This window comes from Nicotiana tomentosiformis, chromosome 12 (genome assembly GCF_000390325.3).
Source record: "Nicotiana tomentosiformis chromosome 12, ASM39032v3, whole genome shotgun sequence".
Lineage (NCBI taxonomy): Eukaryota > Viridiplantae > Streptophyta > Magnoliopsida > Solanales > Solanaceae > Nicotiana > Nicotiana tomentosiformis.
This window is the reverse complement of record NC_090823.1, coordinates 69,334,949-69,354,486: the sequence shown is the minus strand read 5'-3', so window position 1 is coordinate 69,354,486 and position 19,538 is coordinate 69,334,949. Positions and strand designations below refer to the sequence as shown.

Below are 19,538 nucleotides of genomic sequence, written 5' to 3'. Positions count from 1 at the left end.
ACATCACACATAGATATACATGGATATACAAGTCATACCTAAGGGGTACATATTTGATATATCGGAGATATACAGTGAGATACACATTATTTTCTTCCATGTTCATCTTCTACTTCGAATTTGGTTCAAATTTCAGTCCAAACCACCTCAAATCTCCATAAAATTGTCCCAAAATTGAGATTCAAACTCATTAAAATATACCTAATATATTCCAACAACAACACTCAAAACAAATTCTAATTTCGAAAACCCAAATTTCAAATTCAAGCTTAAGTGAGATCCAAAATTGTTACCATGAATCAAAATATTTCATACAAGATACGAGTTTTGTACGAATTAGATTTCTCCTTAATTCGGTAGACAACACTAAATAATTTCTCATTCATCAATTATTGCCAGATTATATATTGACATGATATTTTATATATATAGCCTCCTCGCGCAAATCACCTATTTAGAGGCTTCCGCAGAGGATGGGCCTTCAAGAGAAAACTAAGTGGACCTAACTAGGCCCATGCCCATCGAAGCAGCTTGACTTGCTTGACTCATTTTACTCGCAGCCCTTCCCCTTGTTCGTATTTATAACCTTACCACGAAACCACCACACACACACTCTCTCTCTCTCTCTCTCTAGCTCCGCCTTATTTTCGGTGTTTTTCCGACACAATTTCGTAACTCCGGCCGACGGCCAAAGAGTTTATCACCGTCTTTCTCCTCTAATTTCAAGCTGCTATGTCTCAGGTTTTGATCTTTCTCAACTTTCAATCATCTTTCTTTTCTTTTTTATCATTTATTCAATAAAGTTTCAATTTTTTTTCTTGTGATATTCCCTATTTCGTTGCTTAAGATCTTTCTATCTACCCCTGAAAGTATTTTCATTTTTATCCTAAGTAGGATATTGGGTCGATACATAGAAGCTAGGGTTTCTTTTTGGCTTTTACCTGAATCTATAAAAGGGGTTTTGACTAATTTATAACGAACTATTGAAGGCTTTTTATTTCTGTTTTCTACTTATTGTTTGGCTTATTTACTAGTGTTGGAGCTAGATGTGTCTGAATCAGCGTTTTAAAAGGCGAGGCGTTTTACATACGACAAGCCCCATTGGTATTTAATTTTTAATATTTTATAAAATAATATAATTACAGTAAATATTTATAAATATGTAAAATTGTATAAAGATAAAAAATTGCATAAAATTTTTTAAAACTATAAATATGTGAAATATATATATAGAGGTGCTCCATCCCCACAAAAAACTAGTCAAAACAATCTATTATACGTTACTTAGAAACACAAGTAAGTTGAGTCTAAAATAATAAAGTTTTCTGCCTGGAGGAACAAAAAGGATGACTAACATGCAATTTAAACGTTGAACTTGTTGCTACGAAGGAGAATGTAGTTCTCTTTGTATTTGTAAAAAGAAAAATTGAATATTCGTTGCTTTTAGGATATATTAGCATACTAGCGGACAAGATAAAGAATTGGGAAAGACTATGAATTAGTGCTTCAATCAATAATAAAGGTGTTGACTTTTAAATTTAATACATTTCAGTTCTTTTTTAAAACTTTTGAGTAGTTACCAAACTGACTTTTGAGAATTTGGTTATTATATGAAAGACTTATTCAACAAATTTTGTTTTAATTTGAAAAAGTCTCTGGGCCTCACTAAAAAAACGTGCCTCAAACGCCCGGTCATCCGCCCCGAATTGCTAGGCGTACGCCTCTTTAGACTTTCGCCACACACCATCGCCTCAGGGCGTTTTTGGTGCGCCTCGCCCCAAGGCTTGCCCCGAAAACGCCTTTTAAAACACTGGTCTGAATAGAGAGAGCGAATATATGAGGATTGATTCATATATGATACCCTAGTGTTGGAACGAGACGTGCCTAAATAGGATGAAATTGATGTAGAGGATTGATTCATATAGGGGACCCCAATTTGTTTGAATTGATGAGTAGTTTAGTCATTGACTTGTTTGGGCTTTAAAACTTGTATTTTGACATGCTTTTTATAATTGTTTCCAGGTTGATAACAGAAATTCTTCTGCTGCCAAACGTGCCCGAACTGACGGTATGTATCCCGGTTCCTGAAGAGGAGGGAACCATTGGATCTTTAATGCTCTGATAGTTTTGTACTTCGTTGTTTCATTCTGTTATTTTTTGTTTTGTATTAAGTGGAGAGGGTTCACAATGTTTGCTCCCTACTAAAAGCTTCTAGCTTGTTGACATTGTAGGTGGCCGTAGGGAAGATGACTGGACATGTCCGAGCTGTGGGAATGTCAATTTCTCCTTCAGAACCACGTGCAATATGCGCAATTGTACTCAGTCTAGGCCTGCAGATCACAACTCAGTAAGATATCATATACTTTCACGTTTTAGTTTGGGAGAGCTACGTGTATACCGTTACATGATTTTATTAGTAAGTTGTGTTGTTTGTTTCTGTAAATTTAGCCTCCAACTGTGCAGTAAATTATTGTGCAAAGTTTGTTTTTGTGAGTACACTTGCATCTACTGCCTATATAATTTAGCATCAGTTTTCTGAAACACAGTTCTTAAAGTTAGCTTTTCATTTCTATATCTCCCCCCAAAACCCCAAACCAGGTTAACCCGTAGAGATGTTTGGGTAAACACAGTTCCTGATATCTAGCCTCAACGAATCAGCTGTTACCATGGGTGTCGCTTGGATTTTCATTTACGAGAGTCAAGATGCTTCATATTAACTCAACTCTATGTCTATTCACCTTGTTGTCTGACTACCTAGAGCCCCATTCGTTTCATTACTCGCTCTCTGATTCAGCATTTCTCTTAAATCCTACCTCCACATCATGCTCCATCTAAATTGATTATTGTGGTTGGTTGTTAGTTTTCTTACCTTTTCTTTTTCTCTTGCTAGCAATTATTTTCTTTGGAAATGATTAAAATCATCCAATGATCCAAGCTGGGAATTCGTTCCCAGTTTCTTAGCCTGCCAGGTGCCCTGAGTTCTTTTGCAAAGATGGTTTATGTTTATAGCATTTATGGAATATGCAACAGGGTTTAGTACCCTTAACGGTATTATGAAGTTTGTTCCTCTCCTTGTGCTTTCAGTTTAACTATGCCCAAGATGCTGGATTTATGGAGTGGTTTGAACCTTTGATTTTTTTCTCTTGCTGATGAAGGATAGATGAAAAGCCTTTTTTTTCAATCCAAATACTGAAAAACATGAGTAATGAGTGAAATCAATTCTAGGCTTGCTTTAAAAGGATTGTTACTTCTCCAAAGAGTTCGGCAGATTTCATTAAAACTCGTTTTTCCAGCCCAAGTTATCATGTGCCCTACTTTTGCTTAACCGTTTCCGACCCTCACGTTTGACACACCTTCTTCTTTGCATAACCACTAGCTTATAGCAATCATGCTAGAATTGCCAAAATCATTGAATATGTGAGACTATTTTTGAGCCTTAGATAGACGTTAACTTAGTGTTTTGTTTTAAAAGATGTCTTGTGGATGCATAGAATATACATGATAAAATGCATAAAAGCAGTGTCAAGGATGTAGAGATTATTTAAAGTTCTACATGCCCACACAATCATATTATCTGAGAATATATTCCTCAAGTCATGCTGGTCATCATGGCAATTTTGGTATTCACGATGACTAAGCATATCTTGCATGATCCACATCCTTCAAAAAGTATCTTAATTAGGTGAAAGATTCGTCATTCATGAACACTTTCACAATTTAACTTTCTAGTCTGAGTGTATCTTGAGTGATCATTGCTTATCTTGAAATTATAGTTAATATGAGATTTTAACAAATCTTGCTAATATTGACAAAGACTTTGCCTTTGTAGAAATCTGCAGTTAGACCAATGCAAGCTCCACAGAGCTATTCACCCTCTGCTGCATATGTTGGGTCTGGTGCACCCTCTTCAATGTATATGGGGGTAGCACCTTATGGTGGTTCTCTGTTCAATGGACCATCCATGCCAGCTTATGACGTTCCATTTTCTGGGGGTTCAGCTTATCATTACAATATTGGGAGCCGCCTTTCTGGGGGCAGCCCATACCGCCCACTACATTTCTCTGCTCCACCTCCTTACACTGGTGGGTCTGTGATTGGAAATGGTATGTATTCTTAACCTCAACCAATTATAAGTTAGAAAAAAACGAAGAGTGCTGCTTGGAGGTTTATATTTTAGTGCTGTAGTGCACGTCCCAGGTTTCCAGATGGATTAGCTTATTGCAGATTAAGGAATGTTTGTTTTGTCCATTACTAATTATGTGTCAATGTCACGCATGACATGTAAACAGCACTATGCTGTCAGACTTCTAACTTTGGAATAACCCGATATAGTTTCAGTTGTTCCATAATAATGTTGTGACTGAACTTTTTTGTTTACAGGTGGGATGTATGGTGTGCCACCACATATGGACCGATACGGTTTGGCATTGCCAATGGCCCCTGCTGGCATGGTAGGGTTAAGTTTCGGCTTTTTCTTGAACATGATTATCTTGTTTGACTATACTAGACTGTTGCAACTTCAACAGATGTTAACTGAAAAAAGAAAGAAAAGTGAGCTCGCCTAAAGAACAAATGGAAGAATTGTCCTTGAACAGCTTGCTCGATGTAGAACTCGATTGAGTTCTGGAAACAAAGATGGAGTGAGAGAGAATGAGAGATAAGAGAGAGATTCTTTTATTCCAAAATCTTCTAATGCCTTACAAAATGAGGAAAATGTCAACTATATAGAGGAAGGTGGGAAAGTTAGTTATAACTAACTTTTGGACTCCACTTCCCAGTTATTCACGCGCTTGTGCTAGTCACGTGAGGCTAACTAACCTAACAAACTACAATTGAATTGAAGCTGGTTCTTTTAGAATTGGGAAGTGCACTTATTAGGATCGTATCAAATACCCTCCTCTTCAAATAATCCTTGTCCTCAAGGATTGAAGTGAGTAAACCTCTGCTTAAGGTCGTGGTATTCTTCCCATGTACTGTCCTCAGGTGCGGCATTGAACCATTTGACTAGAACTTGAGATACAACTCTCCTCTGCTTCTGAATCATCCGTCTATCAAGAATTGCTTCAGGTTCCAGCAGAACATGACCAGCTTCTCAGTGCACCACAGGCAAGGTGACTGCAGCTGAGTGAGACCCTATCTTTCTTTTTAGCTGCGAAATGTGGAATGTGGGATGGATCTTGGTACCAGCAGGCAGATCCAAGGTGTATGCTACTGATCCCACTCTAGCAAGGATCTGGAAGGGCCCAAAGTATTTGGATGATAGCTTCTGAAAACCATGCTGCTTAAGAGAGAGTTGTCTGTAGGGCTGTAGCTTGACATATACCCAATCCCCTGATGCATAAGTCCTGTCAGTCGTGTGTTTATCAGCTTGCACCTTCATTCTATTTTGAGCTTTCCCCAATTGGAACCTCAGTAATCTCAGAGTAGCTTCTCTAGCTTGGAGACTTCTATCCACCACATCTAGTTGGGAATCAAAGCTCATGTAGGGAAGTAAAGGAGGTGGTTTTTGGCCATACACTGCCTCATATGGAGTCAAGTTGGTGCTGGAATGAAAAGTGGTGTTGTACCACCACTCAGCCAAGGGCAACCACTGTGGCCATTCCTTAGGTATCTCAAAGGTCATGCACCTAAGGTAGCATTCCAAGCATTTGTTGACATGCTTATCCTGTATGGACTGAATAAGATGTTGGAGTGCAGGGTCTTGCCTCCATGTGGCTATAACTGTTTCTAAGAGGTCTGAGTTGACACCAGAGATGCTGTAAAGCTGGATGGATTCTTCTTTCCTGGACAAGGCATCAGCTACAATGTTCTCCTTCCCCTTCTTGTAGATTATAGAATAATCATAGCCAAGTAGTTTGACCAGCCATTTTTGTTGGCTTGGAGTGGTAATCCTCTGCTCTAGCAAGTATTTAAGACTGTGGTGGTCAGTTTTGATGATAAATGGCCTTCCTAGTAGATAAGGTCTCCATTTTTGTACAGCAGAAACCAATGCCAACAGCTCCCTTTCATAGACAGACAATGCCTTGTTCTTGTCTAATAATCCCTTGCTAAAGAAGGCAATTGGCATGCTATCCTGTGCTAGGACAACTCCAATTCCCCCTTCAGAAGCAACTGTTTTTACTGTGAATTCCTTGGAAAAATCTGGAAGGGCTAGGACAGGAGCTGATGTGATAGCTAGTTTCAAGTCTTCAAATGCAGCAGTTGCTGCAAGATTCCACTGAAAATTGCCCTTTCTGAGCAGGTCATTGAGGGGCCTTGCAATGATGCCATATCCTTTGATAAATCTCCTATAGTAGCTAGTCAGCCCTAAGAATCCCCTCAGCCCCTTTATGGTGGTGGGTAGTGGCCAGTCTAGCACACCCTGTATCTTTTGCTCATACATAGCTACACCTTGCTCAGAAATGATGTGGCCTAAGTAGTCAATCTGTGTGACCTCAAAAGCATATTTGCTTTGTTTAATGAACAATGTATGAGATCTAAGGACCTTGAAAGCTTCCTCTAAATGCAACAGATGGTCATCCCAACTTTGACTATATATTAAGATGTCATCAAAAAAGAGCACACCCTGTATCTTTTGCTCATACATAGCTACACCTTGCTCAGAATGTGGCCTAAGTAGTCAATCTGTGTGACCCCAAAAGCATATTTGCTTTGTTTAATGAACAATGTATGAGATCTAAGGACCTTGAAAGCTTCCTCTAAATGCAACAGATGGTCATCCCAACTTTGACTATATATTAAGATGTCATCAAAAAAGACTAAGATGAATTTTCTGAGATAGTTGTGAAAAATCTAGTTCATTAGGCTTTGGAAGGTAGAAGGGGCATTTGTTAAGCCAAAAGGCATAACCATGAATTCATAATGGCCATGATGGGTTCTAAATGCAGTTTTAGGTATGTCTGGTTCAAACATTCTAATTTGATGATATCCTGACCTTAAATCCAGCTTAGAGAAGTATTTGGCACCATGAAGCTCATCCAGCAATTCTTCAATCACAGGTATGAGTAACTTGTCCTTCACTGTGCAGCTGTTCAACTCCCTGTAATCCACACACAATCGCCATGATCCATCCTTCTTTTTCACCATTACAATAAGAGATGAATAGGGGCTGGTGCTGTGCCTGATAACTCCAGAAGTTAGCATCTCATTCACCATCTTTTCAATCTCATTTTTCTGAACATTAGGATATCTGTAAATCATGTAAATCCTGATGTTGATAGGAGAGACACCTTATTTCAAAGTGATCTTGTGATCATGTAGTCTTGAGGGAGGTGGTTGTGTTGCCTCCTCAAACAAGTCACTGTACTTCTGCAATATAGACTGCAGCTCCCAGCTCATACTTGGTTCTTTTGGCATGCCTTCCAGTGTGAAAAGACTGATTTCAACTCCTTGTTGATTCTCAAGGAATAAACCCACAAATATCATACACAGCTCTGGAGGTTTGGCTAATAGCTTGTCCGTACTGGCCTGCTGAATCATCTTGGTTGCAGGAGGTTGAACTCCTCTCAATGACACCTTATGTCCCATGATACTGAACTCCATCCTGAGTTTCTTAAAGTTCCACATAATGTCACCCAGTGTGATTAACCATCGAATTCCCTAGACCATATTACAACCTCCAATTGGCAGCACTAACATATCAGAATCAAAAGAAACACCTTGCATTTTCCAAACCAATCTTTTACATATGTAGTTGCTCTGCACCTTTCCATCAGCAACAGATACATCAAAAGGGGATATAGCTGTCAAAACACATCCTAACTTCTTGGCAGTGTTTAGGTCCAAGAAATTGTGAGTGCTCCCAGTATCAATTAGAACCTGCACAGCCTTTCCCTTGACTGACACAGTTACTCTCATAGTTCTAAAATCATGCAGTCCATTCATGGACTGATACATGAGGTAGAATGGACCCCTCAGCATCAGTCTCCAACCCTTGACCTATCATTGTTAACAATTCTGCCGGATCTAACATCACTTCCTCTTCCAACTCAACTTCCTCTATTCCCTCCTCTACCTCCATAGAAAATAATTATCTCCTGTTCTTACACACATGCCCAAAGCTATACTTCTCATCGCAATTGTAACATAGTCCCTTACTCCTTTCCTCCATTTCAGCTGGGGTTAATTTCTTGGCATTCCTGTAGGTAGATTTTGTAGATGTAGTAGGGAAATTTAGAGGTCGACTGGAAGGTTGGCTAAATTTGGAGGGCGTTGGAGCAGAGTGTTGGGAGAATTGGGAATTAACAGAAGGGAATTTTGGGGTGTTTTTGGTGGAGTAAGATGGAATTGAGGTGGCCATGAAAACCTGCTTCTGTACAACCAAGGTTTGTTCCTGAATCTTAGCTAGACTAATTGCCTTAGCCAAAGTTCTGGGTGCCAACATTTTGACAGGTAAACCAATTTCTGGTTTCAATCCCCTAACAAAACAACTAACATACTCTTCTGATAATTCTACTCTAGTAAGCAATTCATCAAACATATCAACATAGTCTTGCACAGAGTTTACATGTCTCAAATCCTTGAAATCTCCCACGGGGTCGTCAAACAATTCAAATCCAAATCTGGCATACAAACAAGCTACATACTCACCCAAGCGAGGCCACTCTCTAGTCACCCGATGCTTCATGTAGGATTGGTGCCATTGTAGTGCCTTTCCTTCCAACTTGCACGAAGCCAGTTTCACCTTAGAATCCTCAGGAGTGCCATCCACAACAAAGAATTGCTTGCATTTATACAGCCAGTCCTTCAACCCTAGGCCCTCAAAGGCTGGGAACTCCACATGATAATCGCGAGTTGGTAATTGGTAACCTCTAGGTCGCGTAATCACCACTTCTGGACCTTCATTTTCAGCAGGAACCTCATGTTGATGACTCCCAGTAGTAGTCAAATTATTCAGCAACAATTTCCTGATTTCCTCCATAGCTTGGGCCACCTTATGATCCACAGAACTTATCAATTCCGAAACAGAAGTTGTGACTGCATCCATCGAACCCTTGAGATTGTCAACTTCCTTACGCAGCTCTTGCATACGAGTATTGTGATCACCTATTTCCACATATCCAAGGAGCAAAAACCTCTGATACCAATGTTGCAACTTCAACAGATGTTAACTAAAAAAAGAAAGAAAACTGAGCTCGCCTAAAGAACAAATGGAAGAATTGTCCTTGAACAACTTGCTCGATGTAGAGCTCGACTGAGTTCTGGAAACAGAGATGGAGTGAGAGAGAATGAGAGATAAGAGAGAGATTCTTTTATTCCAAAATCTTCTAATGCCTTACAAAATGAGGAAAATGTCAACTATATAGAGGAAGGTGGGAAAGTTAGTTATAACTAACTTTTGGACTCACACTCCCCAGTTATTCACGCGCCTGTGCTAGTCACGTGAGGCTAACTAACCTAGCAAACTATTACAACTGAATTGAAACTGGTTCTTTTAGAATTGGAAAGTGCACTTATTAGGATCGTATCATAGACAGTCGGCATTAAATTTTGGTTCATTACAGTTTTAACTGAATATTTCATTTTTCTTTATACACCGCCTAATATTTCTCCCCTTCCGGTATTTATGTCGCACAATTTTAATCTTTCTCGATAAGTTATGTCATCACCCTTGTGGCAAATGCTTATCACAGAGTGAATGATGATTTTCTGTTCAGTTAAGAAGAGACTGAGTAATATTAATTCTTAATGCAGGCACCAAGGCCGGGTTTTTATCCTGAAGAAAATTCTCAAAAGAAAGGTGGTGTTCTGCAGTATATATTCTATCCCTGTATTCTGCATTAGTTTCATGGCATCTGTAATTATTACCTTCTTTTCCATATTTTCCGCAGATGGAACACGTGATAATGACTGGAAATGTCCTAAATGTGGAAATGTCAACTTTTCTTTTAGAACAGTTTGTAACATGAGGAAGTGCAACACTCCAAAGCCTGGTTCTCAGGTTTGACTTGCTGTCATGTTCCAGGATCTATACCTGATAATATACGATATTGTTTCGTTCTTAGTATCCACCACCAATTTTGAACTATTTTGAATGAAGTTTAGGTTATCTTGGACCAAAAATGTTATTTGCTATCAAGAGTTCTGTATGTGCTAAGTTTACATTAGATGATCTGATTTTGAAATTCAAGTTGACTTCTTGTTCTTCCTACTTATCTCAACTCTGGAAGTTGTTTCACAACTACATTTTGATTTCTTGTTGACTATCTTTATTTGCAACACAGGTTTCCAAATCGGGGAAGAATACTAGTAAGTTTTCGTCCTCTAGCATGCTATATTTTACTAATTCTAATTAACTTTCTAACAACTCCAAATTTCAGAGCCAGAAACGCCAGAGGGAAGCTGGAAATGTGAGAAATGCAACAACATAAACTATCCTTTTCGGACCAAGTGTAACAGACAGAATTGCGGTGCAGAGAAACCATCTGAGTCCAAAAAGTCTCCTTCACAATCAGATGATGAGAATGATCAGGTCTGTTGTGTGATACACTTGATTTGTATGATTATTTTCTGCCTAAAGTTGTCTATAAGTTGTGAATCATCTATGTATTCCTTGTACAGTTTACGTATATTATGCTCAAGACACTTTGTAGCTTTGAAACTCCGTGTAGGAAGTATACCCGCTATCCTCCAAAAGGGAACTATTTTGTCTAGTTTCTCTCTTCTTCTCCTATTTCTGATACTTCCTGCTTGTTCTTCTTGTTTACTTTATCCTTTTCTTTTTGTGTTCGTCGGCATCTATTAATTTGGTTGTCTACTGTTCCAGTGAGTACTAGGGCTTGTTTAAGGGTTGAGAAGGTCCAGAGTTGTCGTCCAGCATTGCTCAGTGTGGGTGTCTGAAAGTCAGTAATGTCACCTTCCTGTTGCAGCGGTTGTCAAGTTACTGTGCCTTAATGTGGTGTCAAAGTTGTACTAACTGAAATTGGTACCTTGTGGTCCTTATGGATTCTTGTCGAGTTTCATCAAGTGTCTACCAGCTTTTTCTGGCTGGATGCTATTGAGGTTGATTTGGTTGATGTTCAATAGGATTTCTTCTGGTATTGCTGCACCTATGTTAGATGAGTTGTTGACATCCATTTGTGTTAGGTGGTAATTAAAAAAAAAAAGCCTGATGTAGCCTGTTTTTATCCTGGTCTTTTATTGTGTTTCAAATGTATTCGGTGTAGCCGGAGTAACATGTCCAGGTTGCATACATCAAGGTCCATGGTCTAGGATCTTTTGGTTTTCTCCCAAAACAAAATGGGGCAGAGAATCTGTTGATTAGGAGTGTCTTCCCGAAGGTAAGTTGAACATGAGCATTGTCTTATTGTTCATTAGCCCCTAATGTAGATTGTCGTATCGCATTTGATCTACCATTAAGAAAAAAAATTCTAGGTTGGGGTTTCACGTTAGGTGTTAAATATTTTTGCCCATGAAAATATATTCCGCTCAAACCTGTCTGGTGTGCTGGGCATATATTCATAAGTCTGTCATCTCTATCTTATAGATTATAATCCTAGCACATTATAATTTGGTAATTAAATAATTTATAAAAAGAGCAGACAACTAAAATGATATTGAGGTGGATGGGTTTAGTTATAATCTACTGTTTAGTCCAAATTGAGTCTCTCATATTTATCCAAGCATACGTTAGCAGAGTTTATTGATTTGACCTGTTTTAACCACTCAAATATAGCCGTGACCTGTCTATTTTGTGCTCCTATTTTGCATCAGAGGTCCTAGAAACTTAGCTCCAGGAAAGAATCAATTGAGTTCAAAGTATTCTCTAACCGTTTGGGAAGACTCACTTCATGGATTGTACCATTAGACAATTGACATGCATTTCATATCCATCATCTCATCTATGTAAAAACAACAAGTTGCATTGAATTTGCGGATATGAGAATTTGGATCGTGGCTTTTAAGTGTTTACTTAGACTGCAGTGGGAAATATTCCCTTCAAACATACAGTAGTATTAACCTGTTCTCGAGAATCAATCGATTTTATTTTAATATGGTAAGCGCTTGTTGAAAGGAGGAAGCATTAACATGTACCAAGTGCCAAAAACAATTGTATTAATGTATTGTAATAAAGCAACATACCAGCGAGACATAAATTAATCTGAAATCTGTTTCGAAACTCTATTTTTTTTTTATATATACCGATTTCTTTGAAGTTGCTTTATCCCTGCCTACCGGTGAAATGCGACAGGGCCATCGTCAAGGCTGGTTACATTTGACACGTAGATTAGCAGACCTGTTCATTATGCAGTATTTTTTGTCTCAAAATTTTGTGCCAAGTTAAATGGTGCCACATAAACTGATCAACGGACTAGTAGATTCGATGAGTCATCTAAGGTATTATTAACAACCATATCTTAAATTATTCTTTTAGCGTCTCGTTGGTCACAAATTGCTCAGTAATCTTTATCCAAAACCAATGACGGTGTTCAGTGTCTGGGTTAATCTATTTAATTTTTTATGGAATTTAGATGCCTACTTTTTGGGAAATATCAGTTGCATGTTTGAAAGAATTTACAAAATTGTTTACATCATATTGAAAAAGAATCTCTGCAATAGTGTCATAAAATGGTAAAAGAAATAAAAAAAATACATACTGCAGTTCTTTTGAGGCGGATATATATTTCTGAAAAGACGTAGGAATTAATGATCAGAATAATTATGAAACTCAAATAACCTTGATCTTCTGATGAACAGTCATATCATTCTTTTATTCTTCCCATGACGAGGCAAACAAGGGTTTTGTCAGCAAAAAATCATAAAAATAGAAAATTTCTCATGCCCTACGGTGCATTATATTGGAATTTATTTAGAGTGATTTAAAACTTAAAACTACCTCTTGGACAAGACACTAAAATTTGCGAATACAATTATTCAAAGAAATCAGTATAAAAAAGTGTATTAGGGAGTTTTGTTTTTACTCCCTATAAATGCCTATCTACATCTTGAATTTCTGTGACTATACCTTTAGGGTCCTATTTTGTCAATGTCTTCAAGAGTCCCTTTTCTTTATTCTTTCTAATTTCTAAATTCCCACAAAAATAGTTGAAAGATATAAGAGTTTGTCGATACTTCTACTTAAATACACATTAAAAGATTTCTAAGAGACTCATTGTATCTTGTCTCTTTGCTTGCACCAAGGTAAGCAAGTAGCAACGAAAATCTAAACAACGCCTTGCCATAACAAACCAATTTTCATATCCAAAACTCTCTCTCTTCCTTTATTTATGAATTGTCGCTTCCCATTCATTTATGAAGAGTTCTTCTGATTAGTACTTGTATCTCTAATATTTATCCAACACATTTGGATAATTTCGTTATACTCTTATCATAGATGACTCGATATTCAGATTTTGACATTCTCAAAATTGCACAAGGAATTTGGAGTAGGTAATTGATTACTGGACCGAAATTTCATTCGGCGTTTATCATTTCAGATCATGGGAATTAGCTTCACTTCTCACTCATTAGGAGCACATACTGACTTTATTAACCTTACAAACATTATTAAATGTTCAAACTTTTTAAGAAGACCGAACAGGGCTACGAAAATTACTCGGTGAGTGAAAATAAAAGTAGACTAGAACCATAGCAAAATACTAATTCGTCAACACTCCAGAAAATGGACAAAACAGTCATTCAGAAGTCGGGGCCTGTGCAGTTATGTTCTAAGTTGCAGAATAAAGAAACTACAATTCTTAAGAACCCTTGTCACTGCCTAAATTAAGTAAACTTTCTTGGAGTTTCAAAGGCCAACCTATATATTATATACCAGTACTAATTTAAGATGGCAAACAAACTGCTTGAAATAGCCTACTAATAAACCTCCTGCTTGATCCAAATTTAACGTGTCAAAAAGCAAAAACGGGGAGCTGGCCAAATTTCCTGAAAATCCATCAGATGTTGCCTTCAGTTCAATGCATTGAGATAAAAATCAGTGTCAAATGGAGGTTTGAACAGTTCGATTCCCTGAAAGCTACCACCAGCATGACTATTAGCAGCCAATGTATGGTCACGAGGATCGGATGAAGGTTGTCCATCACCCTGCCAGTATTCACAGGACAGAAGCGGCACACCTTGTGGAATTGCCTGCATCATCTGCTCGGGCATGCTGCTCTGATTTGCATGTGTTGGGTGGTTCAGTGAAACAGTCTCAGGCTCGGATGAACCCCATGAATTAGTTGACAGAAGAGAGAGAGCACGAGGAAATTCCGGTCCTGTACCCATATTGAACATGGATTCCTTGGCACCTGATAGAAAAATGCAAAACTAACCTACTTCAGAAAACTTATGCTGGAATTTAATAATCTTGCACTTTCAATCAGCTTCCTCTAACACTCAAAAGTCGTCTTGACTTCCAAAGCTTTTCAGCATTCTACAATTCTTCAACAGTGAACGTATTAAAGGATCAACTTTTCAAAATCTCAACTTTATTTCTTCCATAAAATATATTCATATAAAGTAAAGTGAGTCGATTAAGTGATCCTGACTCCATTTTCAAAAAGGACAACAGCCAATCCCACTGCTACTATCAGTTATATACTGGACATCATACTTTCATATCTAACAAAGTCTCTACAGAAAAAAAGATCGACAATAAATAGAGGGGAATGTCTAATCTCAACAATGGTGAACTCTCGAAGGAGAGTAACTAATCTAACAACAGCTAAGATATACTTATTCTGTAGTCTTGTCTAAAGATAATTATGAGGAAGATAAATGTCTCAGAAATCAAACTCTTGAATGTCTCCCATGTATGGTGAGTCTTACGCAACTTCTGCAGCTCCTAAGTTTTTTCCAAGCTAAGTGCATGTGATTGTTATCTTACATGCAAGTGAACATTTTACCGCCTTTGGTGCACTGCTTTGATCTCTAATTAGGAACAAACTTATTAACTCATCTCAGAGGTAGTGATATTAGGTAAGAGCTTTATGTTGTCAGCTAACTCTTTCAATTTATTAGATACCAAGTATGAAAATAAGTCATAATCTCCAACCCCAATGCATAGCATAACAAGTCCAGTTCTACTTCAGCCACTTTTAAGTCTCATCAGTAGCACTCTTGCTAAATCCCATAATTGACTCCTAAATGAAAATGCCTTCAATTCCTCAGGAACTGTTGGACAGATAAAACTACAACTCAAGCAAAAATAAAGAAGGTTCCATAGTAATAAAATAAAGCTTTCAACCAAAGTGCTTCCTATCATGTTTCATCACATATGGGATGGCCAGATGGAGAAAAGGTACATTTATTGAAGGGTTCTAGTTAAGATCAGTACTCCATAACGTGTAACCCATAATGCAAATGTAATGCACCTATTGTTGACTACCAATTAGCCTTATCAAAAGAAAACGTTGACTACTAATTAGGATAGAGATTCTTTAACAAGAATTGCTGCTTTCAGGAGTCTAACTAATGATTATGCAACTAAATTGATGGAACTGTTTTTACAAAAAGATACAAATAGAGGCAGGGAAAAAGTAGAGATCTGCTTTACTATATATATAAAATTTGCAACATCTTGGACAAAAACTGCACAGAAGAAAGGCTTTGGATCCTTGATAGTGAAACAAACCTCGATTGAAAACCTCGGCTGTGTGGCCCTTGGAGGGCAAGAGCAAGCAGCTAGATACATTACCGTGTGCACCCACGGCCCGTGAAAACTGGATCCCTGGCAATAATGACTGCCCATTTGTACTGCCATCTCTTTCAGGCTTTGGAGCTAATCCTCTTGTTATACTGAACTTAGTTTCTTCAGTGCTTTCCCAGGTAGAATTTGCAGCAGCTCTACACTGAACCAGGTTGGAATGGTTGAGCACAAGATTCATAGGTTGCCTGCTATCTGTAATCATAAAAGCCCATAAGATGACAATTAAGCACCAAACACTGCTTAAACCATAACAATGTCTTATATTGATTAGCAGGTAATCCACGAAGCACCCTCACTTTCCAAGCACAACTAATTGTTATTAATTATATGCATGCATTTCATTTTAGATACAAATGATGTTTGGCATCTTAAATGTATCTGGATTATTAAAACCAATGCCACTACAACTGGTTGTTTACACCAGCAAAGAAATGTTATGAAAAGCTTTTTGAATAGTAGTCGACAAATTACTGTCCATGTTAACCTATTCTCAATAACTATTACTAAAGCCTGTCATTTGAATACTCAAAGCCACATTCCAAGAAAGGAAACGCCCAATCCAAACATAGACAACATACCATAAAACAATGAAGAAAGCCTTGCCGAGTTGAACTGGATGGTTTCCTGCTGTGGTTTGCGGCGTCGTGCATTGTGATCAGAGAGCCTCCTGCGACAGCTTCTCTTCTTTTCATCAAATTCAGACAAGCTATGGAACCTTAATTTCAAGGATTCAAAAATAAAAAAAATGAGCAATGTGCTAAAGCTACATTTAGAAGAAGAAGTTGCCAAAAGGCACAGATGTGCATTCCAAGGACATAACGATCTAATTACAAGGATATCTACCTGCTACACTGTTGACAAAAGCGGCGTAATACACCTGCTATAATGACCTTTGGGCATTTGGAATGATTTTCACAAACTCGATGCTTCCGGTAATATTCTTTAGCTGATGAAAGATCAAGGTTGCAGCCTTCAACCTGACAGCGTGGAGTTGGTGCATTCTGAGTAGATGATTTTGTTTTCTTTGCTGCTGCAGCAGATGATACGTGTTTATCGGGGAAGGATGAAACCTTAGCACCACCGATGGTCTCAAATGTCCGCTTACCAAGTTTCAGACCTACAAGTGGTTCAACAGAGCCTACTGGAGCCTCCATGGGGGGTGAATTTCTAGAGCAAGGTTTCACTTTCTTACTAAGATCCTCAGGAGAGCCATCGAAAGAAAAGTCGGATGCTTTCAAGCCCTCCTTTGGTGAAGAGTCAGTAGAAGCTGATATTGAGCTCTTGATCGAAGAACCACACCCAACATCAGAGACATAACCACCAGTACCACTACCACTACCACCACTCGACAAATTGAAGGATCCAGCATCAAGTTCTCCATCTTCTTCAACTCCCCAATCTGTTAATTGTAGTTCTTTTGGACTTTTGGCGACCTCTGAACCAAACATTACCAGGTTTCCCCAGTCCCACTTTGCATTCCACTCCATCTTGGGGAAGAAGCTACGAGATGGCTTTAGTAAATTTCCACACTCATGGAATGCAAAAAAGTAACTAGGACTCAGATCTGCAGAATATCCACCATATAAAGTTAACTTCTATCTGTTCCTAGATTGACAAGTACATAATTTCACCAAGGCAAAAACAAACATTCCATGAAACAACAGGAAAGTTCGAATCAAACAGCAAGAACACAAATCCCAAGACTAAAAAACAGAACAAATAATGTAGCATGGCTGGAACACAAATTTGATGTTCTACCTCAAAACTGTAACTCACTAATTTTCTTTCACACTTTCAAGATCGTATTGTCATTCTAATCCAAATTCTTTAAATAGGCCAAAGCAAGAGGAAGTAAACTATCCCCACAGAGCAGTCAATCAAACATGTAAAGAATAAAAAAGATTGTCCCTCAAATCACTAATAAAAAAGCATCCAAGCCCCATAAATTGGAAGAGGTTACACACAATAGCGTCCGAAAATATTCCTCTGCTAGTTCCCACACATATAGCCATGACCTTACAAAGAGCAGCATCTCAACCATTCCCTTCAAAACCCATTTACTAACAAGATCCTGAATTACTCCATTATTTTTAAAGAGAGAGAAACGATAAGAAAATAATTACTATCTTTGTATTCTAAAGCAGCTCATCAAGCATATACAACAACTTCAATTATTTTGCAAGAAGAGGTAGAAAACGAGTTCACCTTTACCAAACAGAGCTGTTGGAGACAAAGAACCACTAGTAGACAAACAAGTATATTAAAACTATTCAAATACAGAAACAGAGCTCAAGCCCTTCTAATCCAAGACCACAAAATGCCTCTCCCCATCTATTGCATCCCTTAACTCCACCACATCATTTTCAGCTACTTGTTGTTTTCTCACCTAATCAAATGAAAGCCAAATAAATAATGAAACATTGAATTGTTTATCAACCCCACAAACAAGTGACTAGGTGTAATAAATATGCAAGTTTAGAATTTTCTATCTTACACTTGATTGTGACTAGATTTACATACACCCCTTTTCACAAAATGTGAATAATTTAATTTGTATGTTTTCCTCAAATAAAAACACATCTTCTGGAATAAAAGTTACTCCTGTTTATTTTGGCATAGAGTAGGGGGTAGTTAGGGAAAGTAATGGTCCCCCATCTTAGGGTTTCATGGGAATCCACACCCAAAAAGAAGAAGACAGACTTTTCTATGCTTCCTTAAAACTGATTAACTAACGCATGAATGAACTCTCTTTCTTTTCCAAGAAAATGCGACATCGTTTATGCTGCCTTCCCATATTACACTAAATAAATACATACATACAGGTGAATAAAGAGCAAAGAAAAGGGTGTTATGCAAGTTTTTAGCAAATAGTGATGCATTTTCTTCATCTGTTACATATAAATATCACCGTAATAAGAAACAAAATCAGAAACCAAGAAAAGGGTGTTTGATGAACTCAGTCTGTTTCTCCATTAATCAATGGAGAAGTAGTAATAAGGAAACAAAACCCACTTCTTTGGAAATGATTAGGGTGAAAAAATAAATTGAAAACTAAATAGGTAGTATAAAAAGATACACTAATTCTAAATCGAGAAATTCCGTCTAAATGGAAGCTTTGAGAAATCAAGAAATCATTCCCTTAATCTGTTTCTCCAGAAAAGGAAAGAATCAAGTGGGAAAACAGTAACAAAAAACAAAGAAACCCTCAGATTGTTTTGATAATGATTTAGATAAGGTAAAAGGCAAAAATAACGAACCTAAATATGTATTCATCTCAAAGAAAAGAAAATGATTAGCTAGCTTGGTAAAGAAGAAAAAAAGCTCACCTATGAATATGATGATAATAGAGAGAAAGCCAATTTTCTTGGAAAACTTTAGAGTTTTTACACTTTACCAAATGAAGAAAAAGAGAGAAAGAGGCATTATATCAGGAATGCATACAGACAGCAGCAGCAGCAGTAGTAGTAGAGAGTGTGACTGGTGAGTGACCCTGCTGTCAGTGAGAGAACGACAGTGTGTGAGCTGGTGCTGGGTGATAGCTTTTATCACCTGTGTGCGGTTACATGATAAGAGGTTTTACTACTCCATCTTTTTTCACTGTGGGATGGATATGTAATGGGACACGCGGATGGTTGTTTAAGTGTACAGCTATTTATTGACAGCTTTTTCTCTTGTATAGAGTTTTTGGTGCCACATATTTAAGTTGTACAATTTTGTGTGCTTGCTGGTAGGCCCGTTCAAACGCTTATTGACTTATTGATATCGGGATAATGTATGATGAACAAATTAAAATTTTATAATTAATAATTTAACAGTTTAGAATAAATTACTCAATTTTTTTATCGGGTAAACTGTTAACTCGTTAAAATTTTTTATATTTATATTTTTA

At 37.7% G+C, this 19,538-nt stretch overlaps 2 protein-coding genes across 6 annotated transcripts; one reads left to right on the top strand and one right to left on the bottom strand.

Annotated features, from left to right (window-relative positions):
- Window positions 1-581: 581 nt before the first annotated feature.
- On the top strand, window positions 582-11,126 carry LOC104112408 (ranBP2-type zinc finger protein At1g67325). The gene is made up of 10 exons (XM_009622327.4): window positions 582-741; window positions 2,023-2,068; window positions 2,232-2,347; window positions 3,830-4,103; window positions 4,381-4,451; window positions 9,694-9,739; window positions 9,831-9,940; window positions 10,224-10,248; window positions 10,320-10,471; window positions 10,766-11,126. The coding sequence occupies exons 1-10, from the start codon at window positions 733-735 to the stop codon at window positions 10,766-10,768; spliced, it is 852 nt and encodes a 283-aa protein (XP_009620622.1). The 5' UTR covers window positions 582-732; the 3' UTR covers window positions 10,769-11,126.
- Window positions 11,127-13,588: 2,462 nt separating this feature from the next.
- LOC104112407 (squamosa promoter-binding-like protein 3) lies at window positions 13,589-19,113 on the bottom strand. Of its 5 annotated transcripts, none has more exons than XM_009622323.4 (6): window positions 18,976-19,090; window positions 17,855-18,035; window positions 16,493-17,213; window positions 16,228-16,364; window positions 15,575-15,841; window positions 13,589-14,249 (listed from the first exon to the last, which is right to left on the bottom strand). In XM_009622323.4, the coding sequence occupies exons 3-6, from the start codon at window positions 17,134-17,136 to the stop codon at window positions 13,909-13,911; spliced, it is 1,389 nt and encodes a 462-aa protein (XP_009620618.1). In that variant the 5' UTR covers window positions 17,137-17,213; window positions 17,855-18,035; window positions 18,976-19,090; the 3' UTR covers window positions 13,589-13,908. The 5 variants fall into 5 exon arrangements, with proteins under 5 accessions (XP_009620618.1, XP_009620619.1, XP_009620620.1 ...); XM_009622324.4 differs by lacking the exon at window positions 18,976-19,090 and adding an exon at window positions 18,144-18,799; XM_009622325.4 differs by lacking the exon at window positions 17,855-18,035 and having other exon boundaries at window positions 18,976-19,113.
- Window positions 19,114-19,538: the final 425 nt, after the last annotated feature.